At 44.5% G+C, this 12009-nt stretch overlaps 1 protein-coding gene across 3 annotated transcripts; it reads right to left on the bottom strand.

The window, feature by feature from the left end:
- Nucleotides 1-1813: 1813 nt before the first annotated feature.
- On the bottom strand, nucleotides 1814-9867 carry gpatch2 (G patch domain containing 2). 3 transcript variants are annotated; one of them, XM_012835632.3, is made up of 10 exons: nucleotides 9699-9867; nucleotides 7841-8596; nucleotides 6451-6515; nucleotides 6093-6266; nucleotides 5819-5886; nucleotides 5524-5585; nucleotides 5245-5287; nucleotides 4858-4922; nucleotides 4220-4308; nucleotides 1814-3721 (listed from the first exon to the last, which is right to left on the bottom strand). In XM_012835632.3, the coding sequence occupies exons 1-10, from the start codon at nucleotides 9746-9748 to the stop codon at nucleotides 3552-3554; spliced, it is 1542 nt and encodes a 513-aa protein (XP_012691086.1). In that variant the 5' UTR covers nucleotides 9749-9867; the 3' UTR covers nucleotides 1814-3551. The 3 variants fall into 3 exon arrangements, with proteins under 3 accessions (XP_012691086.1, XP_012691088.1, XP_012691089.1); XM_012835634.3 differs by having other exon boundaries at nucleotides 5245-5284; XM_012835635.3 differs by having other exon boundaries at nucleotides 7844-8596.
- Between the last annotated feature and the right edge of the window lie 2142 nt (nucleotides 9868-12009).

Here is a 12009-nt window from a genome sequence, read left to right as displayed (position 1 = left end):
CACAGAGCGCTGCCCGTGGACACAGCCACAGCCGTTACAGACTGTTCCCCTCCCCGCGGTCCGACATGAGCAGAATAACTAAGATTTACGGAGGCAGCGGATGTTAGAGCATCCAATGTTCTTTCGCTCAGATAGTTTTGTCTTCTCCAGCAGCTGTTCTAAGAAGCCCACTCTTGACATCCATGTCAATTTGAAACAAAATAAGTGTAAAATGGAGACGCAGTGTTTATATCAATAGAACGGATCTACGCAAACTTGAAGATCTGTCACCAGTTCATTGATAGCATGTGGACCTATAATACACCTATAGGCTGACATGTGTTCAGATTATCTATCGGTCAAATTCTACCAATAGTAGACCAATAGTTCATCATTCTACGGCAACTGTCTTCATCATGTGCAGTGAAATATTTCAATAACTGAAATGTGGATGGCATAGGCCTTGAGTAGGCTATAAATCAAATCCCGTCTTCTGATCCTTATCCAACCTTAAATGAAATCCCATTTTAACTGTACAATGTCGCCTACCAGACTTGTTGTCGAATAGGCCAGCTACTCTTCGTGGAACAATACCCCTGAGTTGGTAAATCGGGGGCTATAATGGTACAGACCACTTGGCAGGCCGAAGAAATCTGGCTTGTTAGATTGTGTTACATATATCTCGCAGACACGCAGATTGAGGGGATGTTTCCAGTGAACCTGTTGAGGGCTAAAATATGGCTTTTTGGTGCGTTTCCCAACCGCACTCTTTCATACACACACTCCTGAATTTACACACATTTTTTTCGAAGACCGCAACAGATACCCTCTGGTGGCCTAAAGGTAGAACAGGCCGATCCCTGTCGGAAAATATGGATTCTGTTGTCCAAGTGAAATGCGCCATGGGCAGGCCTATTGCTAAACTGGAATGAGATACGAGTAAGTGAGTAGGCTCTCTTTCTTCCAGTTATCTTCCCTTTCTCATTTACAGGCCAACGAACATACACTCAAACCACAAACTCATCCCATGCCATCTTAGCGTATGTATTTTCATCAAACTGTGCTTCAATGTCGAAACGTGTGTTAGCGATCAAACTGTGCGACAATGTCGAAACCAGATTAATTTACCAAGCCGGCAGTAGCCTATAAGAGACATTCCCTGTAGTTAGTCAACTTTAGCCTTCAACCAAAATCAGTTTCAGAGAAACCGATAGGTCTGAAGCGGACTATATCAGCCAATAATGTAGGTGATGGTGTGGTGAGGAAGGCCGAGGTCTGTTCTCATTCGTTTGCGCTAATATGATCAGGTCTTGCTTATCGTAGCTTTAAACACCCCTGACATATTCAAACATACTTTACCCTCGGCAAGAGTAATAGCAGAGTCTGGCCTTATTTTCCCCTCCTCTCTCTCTACCCTTACATGGATGAAGAGGCCTGGTCTGCCTCAGAGATTTGGACACAGATGGCACTGGTGGGGGTAGTGTGTGTATGTGTGGGGTGATGCATGAATTGATGATGATTATGTGTGTGTGAGTGTGTGTATGTGTTGGGTGGGGTGGGGAGCAGGAGGTGCAGCTGGTGACAGATGCCAGCACCAGCACCAGCCCCATCTCCCCTCACACACACACATTCATGCCCCAGGGCACAGCATGGATGAGACGCAGTGCCAGATGCCCAGATGCAGCTCCCCTAGTGCCACCGCTGAGCCTCTCCACCAGCCCACACACACACAGCTCAGCCACTAAATCTCTTCACATATTGACTGTTTGTAGGTCTACTGGTCCATATGGCATGCAAGGGTTAAAACCAGGACCAGTCTGTGCATACAGTGGGAGAGGTTCCAGTTGTGAAGTTTATTGTAAGATGATAATGGGCAGATATCTTCACATGAACTTCAGACGGCATCTACCAGTCCTTCTATAAACAGCAAAATAAGTGTGTGGTCATGTACTACAACCCAAGTAAAAAAGTATAAACGTGGTGTGAGGTCAGTTCGGAGAATGTTTAACACTGTGGTGCTACCTTGGTAAGGTGAGATGAATTCAGAGGATTAGAGGGTTGATATTTTTAGGATGTCAGGCAGGGAGCTATAGTGGGCTCATTTTCAATACAATTTTAAGCAATAGTTTGCAAACATATCTTGCACCCATCTGAATTCCCAAAGGAGGATGTCTTTATGTCCAGACCGCACTGAATGTAGTGACATACAAGCGTTACAACGACTGGCCACAAGATCAGAAGAGGTGTGAGAGACACACGGCAAAACCATCTTATCAACTGAGTTTAATGCAGACCGTCATCAGCAGTCCAGATCCTCTAGCTTGCTGTTGAACACTTACTATTCTGACCAGCGTTCAGCCTTAAGGCTCAACCCTGGCTCAGAAGCCCATGACAAAAAACTACAAACAAAAAAACTACAAACATGGCAGCTAGAATGGAGTGATGTTTCATGCCCTAAATTGGCGTGTTGCACAACAATCATCAGTTTGAAAAGAATGGTGAACATGACTTAAACTATAGCAGGAAACAAAAACAAAACAAACAAAAACAGAAAAAGAACACAGCAAAATTGCAAGAAACATTAGTCAATGACTGACAAGACAGCAGCAGGCCAAACATGCGATGCATCTTTACGAGGTCTGACTAGTTTGTTCATGGACATCATTAAAAGTGCAAAAATAACCTAAAAACAATTTGTGTTATAACATTAGTTTCATCACTAGCTTTGAAGTACGCAACAACACTAATATATGGGTCTGCTTCATGTTAAATGTAAAGCTAATGCTCTTGATTGGATGGAAGCTGGTCAGAGGACCAGTGACCAAAACTTCAAAAGACTTAAAAAAAAAAAAAGAAAAGAAAAAAAAAAGAAAAATGTGTTCAAGTCCACAATCCCAAATACCCATGATGGACTTGTCATTATTGATGAAGAATTGTTATGTCGTGCTTTTGGCCTCGGAGCACAGGGCAAGATCATCCGTTTACACGTGGTGGTTATATTTCAGGTCTTCAAACAACAATCTGTACTCTGAAACCTACAAATCGAGTGACATTAGTTTAGCAGACTCAAATCTTTAGCTACTTGTACAATATACTAGTATAGACTTTAAAAACTCCTACTGGGTAGAGAGAGAGCGAGGAAAAAAACATAACCTTTACAGAGGACAACGACAGAGAACATGTAAACAAACATTCCCACTAGTACATAGTGACTAGCTTGAGCTCTCTTCTCTCTCTTTTTTTTTTTTTAAACATTTTTATGTCCATGTCTGAATACTCAGTCTAATTTGGTGTCTCTCTGGTGCTACGGTCATTGTCAGTCCAATGCTGCTTCTCATTGATCCTCTTCTCCTTGATCAATAGTCTTTCCGTGATCCACACAGTTGTGTGTCAATGTTAAGAGGACCGCAATCTGTCTCATTCATTCATACTTTCTTTTTCTTCTTTCTTTTTTATTCCTTCCTGTTTGTTTTCCACATTTGTTCACTGTCTGTTTCTCTCTTTACTCTCAACTCGTACAGCGGCGTTGTTGGGCATGCTGTTTTCCTCCAGCAGGCCCAAAGCCTGGGGCTCTAGTTGAATCCCAGCCCACTGCCCTTGGGCCTCTGGTGGGCTCGGACAGGCTCAGTGATGCCTCTGCCCTCGGGGCCCAGGCCAGAGCCAGGGTTCCAGCCCATGCTCTGCAGCATACGGTTCCCCATGTTCGAGTCCGGAATAGGAGGAGCATTCTCTCCCACAACTCCTGGGATTAGGAGGAAAGACAGGAGTCAAACATGTGCATTTTAACTAAACTAAACTTGTGCAGCTCAGCATGTATGCGAGTCTGGGATTTAATATTTAAATTAACATGTAGATGATGCTACATACCAAAATGTGAACCATGTAAGCCATTTCAGTTTACCAATATGAAATGACTACAATAGCTAACTCTAATAGAGCTTAACAGAGTCATAAAACAAAACTTTCAGGTAACAGCCATGATGAAGCACAGCCATGACGGAATGTTAGAGAGATGACATTTAAATGCTTCGGTTGTCTTTATTCTGTGTAATGTATAACACTGAATAAAGAGGTGAGGTGATGACCTACCCATTCCATAGAATTGACTTTCATTAAAGAAACACTGGCAAAACCTCCAGTAACAACAGTATCACATATCTGCCAGTATGTCACATCTGAATGGATGAATGTTCCGGTAACATTAAGCTTCCTGTCTGATTAGTGTATAAAGGAAATGCACCTGTGGTGGGCGGGGCTCCCATGGGTGCCGCCTTTCTTCTCCTCTTCACGTCCCCCGTGCATAGGGAGCCTAGGTGACCACTCGTCTGTCTGTGGACACGGCAACCAAACAAACGACAAAACACAAACATCAAACACATCCACAAGCAACATTATGGCCTATGTCAATACATCATAACTGAACAGAGATCGGACTCCACACCCCCATAAAAAAAAGTGCTGTTCCAGATGTTTCATTGTGATGCCACCTTGTGGTCGAATGGTGCAGTACACACAACTAAGGGTCACAACTAAGGGTAGTATGACATTTTCTAACATGCACATATGTTTATAAACACACACACGGCAACACATCTGCTAAAAATGTATTATTCAATAGTACTTAATCAATGAATAATCATCTTCCTATACTGTAGATTGCATCTCTTTTTCCTCTGAGTGTTAAGCATATTTCACACTGGGTGGTTTAATAGACTTTATACAGGGACGGTTATGGCAGGTAAAGAAGAATAACTCCTGTCTAAGAGCACAGCTGTTGAAGGCAGTAGGCAGCTTCCCAGGGTGCTGCAGGGCAGGTGACCTGTTTGAGGGAGAAGGTTTAAAGGGTTTGTCATTATCTTTTTTTTCTTCTGGTCATACCTGCTGGCAGTTTTTAACGAGCAGCTTCTACGGTGCCCCCGATCTGTCCTTGAGTCCCAGTGCAGCTTCAAGTGCAAGCGTGCGCGCACGCGCACACACACACACACACACACACACACACACACACACACACACACACACAAGGTTAGAAACATTACAACAGTCCACAAGTACTTCACAAAGAGTGACCCATTAAGATAAGTGCTTCACAAAGTCAAATAGTCCCTTAGCTAGTATGAGTCAGTAGTTTACAGGGACAGACATGATCGTGTCTAAAAGTAACAGACATGTACTACATATTGTGAAAAGAAAAAAAAAAGCCTTTGGTCAGTGTAAATGAGTAGGCATTGCACTGAGACAATGAGCTCAGGCCCACCCTTCTCTTACCTGGCTGTGGTCTCTCCTGGATGCTGGATTAAACCAGGGCCTGCTAGAGAGAGAGAAACAATCACACAAACAACATCTTCTACCTCATCTTGAATTTCTGTTTAATAATGCCATCAGGCTGGCTCAAAATAATTCATCTGAAACACTGACAGACCAAAAGAGCATCCATTATTGTTTGTACTGTCTAATAAGGGTAATGCATGAATCCCATGGATGTCCTAATTTGTGGACGTGAGGACACAGTAGCTGAGAGAGGTAAGAGGACTGAGAACTACTCACTCATGAGGGTCCTGGGACAGCCGGCCCAGTCGGTCTGTACAGCCCGATCCAGCAGAGATGCCCTACAGAGAGAGGGAGAGAGGGAACAGTGTGAGGAGGGTTATGGACACACACAAAAATAAGTTAGAAGAGACAAAGTGAAAAAGAGACAAAGTGAATAGAGAGCAGGTGAGAGAGAGAGAAACACAGAGTGAGGAGGAGATAAGGGGACCAAGGTAGAGGAAGTCAGTAAAGTGGTGAGTATGGTGGAGGACAGCGTGTGGAGGTGTGAACCATGAGGTAGTGATGGCCTTACCTGCGAGTGGTGAGCCCCTGACTGACCAGATGCCCCGCCCTGCAGACGATTCAACCTGGCCTGGAACCCTGGGGAGGGGAGCATCAGAGAGAGAGCGGGAGAGAGAGAGAGAGACAGAGAGAGAGCAGGAGAGACAGAGAAGGAGGGGTTGAGGGTGAAGGGAGATGAAAAATACTTTTTGGTAGGAGTATGCTTGAGATAAATATGATAAAGAGGAGTTGGCTACAAATACACACACACACACACAGAGCAAAGCTGCTACATGTACACACACCTCTCTGTGCATCCTTCGACATAAGAGGGAAGGATCCAGTGAGGATGCTGTTGAAAACAGGGTCGTTGAGGTCGAGCTCGGCCGAGTCCCTCTCCCACCAGGGCACCACACCCGCGACGCCACAAGCACCGCCAGGCTCCCCGTCATAGAACCAGTCGCTCTGCTCGTCATCGCCTAGATAACAGGGGTCAAAGGTTGGAGGAGAAACTTCAGTTCAGCATCAACGAGTGACGTCACAATGAGATGGAGCGTTATTTCACTGGGGCTGGAAAGAATAACTTTGTACAGAGAATGAGAGGCACCAATCCAAGTAAGCACACCAGCAAATAAGGCCAAACACACACAAGCACGTGTTTACCTTGCCTCCCCTCGTCATTGGTGAAGAGGCCTCCGTCGCTGCTGTTGCTCACGCTGCTGGTCTCACTGAGAAGGAGGAAGAGAGAAAAGGGTGGTTTAGTTTGGGTCAAGATTGCTTATTCCTACTTTGAGCAGTAGAACTCCACTTCCCATGAAGCTCTCAGCATACTGGTTGGCACTTCTTGCCACGTCTTCCTCAATGCACACAACAATACCAACACTCTAAAATCACCTGTTTGTAATTGTGTTGTGATTAAGTGTTTCTTCAAATACTATCCATACTGAATGAAATTCTACATGGAACATCCACAAGCTTCTACTGCTTCAGGTTTTGGTCCTATGTCTTGGCATTCCTGGGTAAAGACCAAGCAGCATTGCAACTGGCTAGCTACGAGTCTCAGCTAGTTGCCCCACTGCTTGGTAGCAAGGGGGAAAGAACTCTGCAGTGCATCCTTTTGCTGAAGTGCTAGCTTTAAATTAGCCTGGCTCCGCCTGCCTACTGCTCACAGCTCAGTTTTCACTGATTATAGTCTGGAAACTCTGTTCGTTAAGCCATTCAGAGTGGCCTCCAATCAGCAACCAGTGGGGGTGGCTAAGTGCACTGACATTGATGTGTTTGTTTGAAAACAGTTACAGTGTTACAGTGTCATTAACCCAAAGTCTATGCCCATTAGGATGCAATGACTGGCAACAAGCCTCAGTGGAGCGTGGCCAGACGCTCTATCCAGACGGCCTATCTATTCACAATGTGAATTTGAGACTGGTTATACCAGGCTAGCTTTAAGCACCCGCAGTGTCAGAATAACCTCAGATGACCTTGACATCAGTAGACAGCCAGGACTTGATTACTCCTGTTGGCTAGGCCATAAACTACTTTAAACTGTGGGGCTGATCAGATGTGGAGCTAATTCCAGCAGAACAAATGCCAACATAAACAAACGTGTTCCCATGGAAACACTCCCTGTTGGGAGCCTGTCAGGGTCAGTGTAGCTTCACAAAAGCCTTTGAAAAGCTCAAGCTACACAGCAGAGTTCCTGGCATTGATTAATAGCAGACCCTTTTGTACGCTTAAGTTTTATATTCATATAATCCTATTTACTCAAGTGAGTACATTTACATTGATCAAATATTTATTTGATTTTTCTTATTGTAATGTTGTGGGCGTAATTGATTAGTTTTCAACCTAGAGAGCAATCCACTACCAGGAAATTCAAGCACTCCTATGTTCTGCCCGTATGTAACGAGTGTGTGCATGGAAACTAAGGAGGGGAGCAGTTAAGAAGTGAGGAAGAAACGTGAAGTGAGCTGCACCCACTTGAGCCGCCATGACACAAAGCAGACAGAGACAAGAGGGAAGGAGGGGAAGACAAAAAAAAAGCACAAACACTAACCACCTGTCACTCATGTCCTCTCCAGAGCCCTTATGCTCCTCAAAGTCCATCTTGTCCTTTGGCTCACCCGGGCCTGCCCCCTCCTCGCTCTCCACCACCACCCCCTCGTCCGCCACGTCCGACGCCAGCTTGTGAGCCGCCAGCTTCCTCTTCTTGACCCCGCCCTTGGCCGCCGCCCCGCCCTCGCAGCCCACCGCCAGCCCTCTGGGCAGCGCCATGGGAGGAGGCGGGGCCAGCATGCAGGTGGTGACCTCCTGGGGCGGGTCAACGGCCATCCGCTTGAACTTGCGCCGCCGTCGGAGGCTGCGCATGCCCAGCCCATCCACGCCCCCTCCGCCCGGCTCCTCGTGCCACAGCGGGCGCTTTCCGCGTCCGTGGGAGTCCCCCCCCTGTAAGGGCGTACGCCGCTTGGGCCCCAGCTGTTCGTCTGAGTCGCTGTGGTTGTTTGGGGGGTCTCGGGCGTGGTTGTGGTGATGGTTGTTGTTGTTGTTGTTGTGGTGGTGGTGCCGCCCGCCCGCCTCATCCAGGCTGGACTCGGAGCCGTCGCTCAGGTGGCAGGCATCCCAGGGCGGGTGCGGGTTGTCGGAGCGGCGCTTGCGGCCACGACGCTTGCGCGCCTGGCGCTTCAGCAGGCAGCCCACTGCCAGCGCGTGGTCTGCACCGCCCTCGCCGAACCCACCACGCGCCTGCTCTGAGCTCTCCTCCAGGGCCGACACCAGGTCGTGGACCAGCTCGTCCATCGTCTGGCAAAAGTGCCTGAAGGAAGGAGTAAATAAATATTACATTCTCATACTTTTATTTTCATCCACTGCATCAACTGAGTAACATTTTGTTCATATATTTAAATGTGCTACTGATTATGTTTTGATAACTTTGAAAAGTAATATTTTCAACTGCAACGTCAAATGGATGGCATGCTACATGTATTTATTATACAGGCCTAGATTATTTTGCCAATGTGAGTTCAATCAATACAGCTCCAATATGATTACATAGCATCCTGCTCTATTGTAAGACTGCTGTTTATGTTTCAACTGAAAAAACCTCCAGACAATGTAACCTTTACTTCAGGTGACACTTGACAACGCGAAGAGTGACATCAGGCACTGGCTTAACTCAAGGTGATTTAGTGGTTACAGAATGCATTTTATGCAGGAGCGTCCTTCCTTTGTTTTGATATGACTCCTATGTCCAAAATGGCTATTCTTGCCAAGTCTTCCTCAATGCACACGACAATACCAACACTCTCAAAGTACCTGTTTGTAATTGTGTTGTGATTAAGTTTTTCTGCAATAAACATTCTTCAAATACTTAGCGTAAACAAATATCTGTTAGTGTCGTAACTGACCTGCTTTTAAATCCCTTTCATGTAACGTTACACTGCCAGGCACAATTGGTTAGCTGGCTACGCATTATTGAGGCTATAGCTAATGTTAACAAAATAAAAGGGTCGACAGTTTCCGTCTTCAGTAGAAACTTAGCTACATTCTTGAAGAACCCGGATAGTTGAAATAGTGTTAACAAGTGTAAACAGCGTCACAAACATTGCCAGCTAGGTAATGACCTATATTATTACCAATTTAAATCCAGATTGAAAAACAAGCAAGCCAAGTTATCGAGACCCCGGGGTTGAGTGACAGCCTTGCTATCGTTATGGTTGTTAATTAGTAGTCTATACCCTAAAGGTTTGTACCCGAAAGATTTGAATAAACTGTTAAGGAAATTATATCTATATGATCGTTGCAGACACTAAGCAAAGTAGACAACAAGATGGCTAACCAAATAAAAGGGACGGCTAACCAACTCACTTGATAACCTTAAAATTAACCCGCTCTACGGTAAAAAGCTGATTACTCACCAGCTGGTTCCCGCTTTACCAAGGCTCTTTATGTTTGCTGCACGGAACATTAAAACACACAAAACCTTGTGGTTTTCAGCCAAAAACAACAGACATACGAACAGCTACGGGGACCACCATTGTGGCTCAAATCCAGCTCAGAATAAGATGCGGAGGAAATGAAAAGACAGAATTAAAAGTCTTACCAACATCCTCTGACGTATATTATTTTCCAAAATAAAGGTATTTTCTTTTATTAGCTATTAATTGCATCTAATCTCTGATATTACAGCATGTAGCATAAAGCACATATTTGTGTCAACTATTCTTTTTTTACATTTAACTTCTGTTCACTATTGTTCTGAATTATTCAGGTACTGGTTTCACTAACGTATTTTAAGGAGTTCTTGAAAAAACAGAACTACCACAAGGGGGAACCCGTGATCCCTGTTCGTATTTTTACGGTCGACTGCTATGGTTATCCCTATCAGAATAAGCTCTGCATCTTTGGTTAGGCCAGAGTTTAATGTTACACAATTAGTCACTACATTTCACTTATCATCGTCCTGGGCATGCAATACCCTGCTTTTTTGGCATGCCATACCCTACGACGACACACTAGATCAGTTAGATCAGAATGTAGGGCCTGTTTCAACGTATTTTTGATCCTTTAGTCAATTTATTCTCAATGATATAACTAATTGTAATTCCCAGATGGTGCAACGTTAGTCACGTCTGAACATTATATCCAGATGACGTACTATACATTATATTTCTAAACCGAGCACCATGAAAACAATAAACATTCCATTAATTTCTTGCATTCTTCTTTGGAAAGCGGCTCGCAAGCAAATGTTTGGCTTATATTTCAACACTGAATCGTTCAAATATTTAATTTTACGGTCCACGGCGGATTAAAAGGTGAGTAGGAATGTGCGTTTTAACCGTTTTTTAATTTGGCTTAAAACAAGGATGTAATTCTAATGAGTTACAAAAACAAACAAACAGACAAAAAAGTTGACCGAAAGTGATTTTGAAGACGGTGACATGGAGGGAGAAGAGGGAGGAGAGTTGAGGCAGGAGGGACGGGTTCTCTAGACCTAGGCTGTATTTCCTATAGGCCTATTTATTTCTTACTGTTGAGGTAAGCCTATTGTGTTGTATAATACTGGAAATTCATACAGTGGGCATCAGCCTATATATTCTCCCTTTGACCAAAGACAAGTAACATTTACTTACACAGCCAACTAGGTAAGATACATGTCAATACTCTGTTTCTGATTGCAGAAATCTGGATGGCATAGAAAAACAGACAAATAAGCTAACACCATCAGCCATTATGGAGAGAGGGGACAGCGATTATGTGGTGGGACTGCAGGCTCTTTTGAAGATCAGAGAGAGCCCAGGGAGAGATAGTGCTGAAGTGAACACCACTGTGAACGTCATCAGCAATGGCATCCAGTCTGAGGAGGAGGTCACCCGGAAACAGGTGGAGTTGGAGGACAGGGCCTCTGATCTGAGGGGATTATTTCACAGCTCTTGTTTGTTTTACCCTTCAGAGTACCAAACATCTGGGTGGAACTGCAGTGAGCAAATACGGAAAACTCAGGAAATGGTGGTGCAAGAACGTTGTTGCTCCTCAGGTACGTTTCTTTGTGTTTTCCAGGGTTGGCATCTTTTGGTCTAATATTGAATACTGCAAGTCTTGTGACCACTTGTGTGTGTGTGTGTGTGTGTGTGTGTGTGTGTGTGTGTGTGTGTGTGTGTGTGTGTGTGTATGTATATGTGTGTGTGTGTGTGTGTGTGTGTGTGTGTGTGTGTGTGTGTGTGTGTGTGTGTGGATTCTTTGAAAACATCTCAAACTTGACAAAAGATTTTCAAAAGACTCATGATCTGTGTTTTTCAGTATGGTTGTTATGGTAAACATATATGGATCACTAGTACAACCACAACCACAAGATCTGACACGTCACTTAATCATGACATGTGTACCGGTGATAACAAAGGCGCATCTTACTCACCGCCCCCCACACACATCAATGTAGCCTATTTTGTATGTATAATTATATCAGCAATAGTCTAAAAATCTGTGTTTTATTCAGTGCATCTTCTAGTACTGGCTGCTAATGAAACGTTAATCTTCTCTCAATGTACATGTCTATAATACCCTCTAATATGGTCAAGGGCCATGTTGGAGTGGATACAAGTCATTAATGTAGTTACAGTAATGTCTGTCACCAGCATGAAAGTGCCTGAGGAATGGGTGTGAGGACTGTGTGTGTGTGTGAGCTTGTTCTCACCTGAGTTTATGGCTTATGTCTGTGTGCGTGTG

Source organism: Clupea harengus, chromosome 15 (assembly GCF_900700415.2).
Source record: "Clupea harengus chromosome 15, Ch_v2.0.2, whole genome shotgun sequence".
Lineage (NCBI taxonomy): Eukaryota > Metazoa > Chordata > Actinopteri > Clupeiformes > Clupeidae > Clupea > Clupea harengus.
This window is presented reverse-complemented; position numbering and strand designations above follow the sequence as displayed.

What these genes read in the sequence shown, in the direction of transcription:
- gpatch2 (XM_012835632.3), bottom strand. Translation starts at nt 9,748, where the DNA reads ATGTTCCGTGCAGCAAACATAAAGAGCCTTGGTAAAGCGGGAACCAGC. An exon ending in GTCGAAGGATGCACAGAGAG is followed by an intron (nt 5,887 to 6,092) that starts GTGTGTGTACAT and finishes TCCCCTCCCCAG; the next exon opens with GGTTCCAGGCCAGGTTGAAT. An exon ending in CCAGGAGAGACCACAGCCAG is followed by an intron (nt 4,923 to 5,244) that starts GTAAGAGAAGGG and finishes TTGCACTTGAAG; the next exon opens with CTGCACTGGGACTCAAGGAC.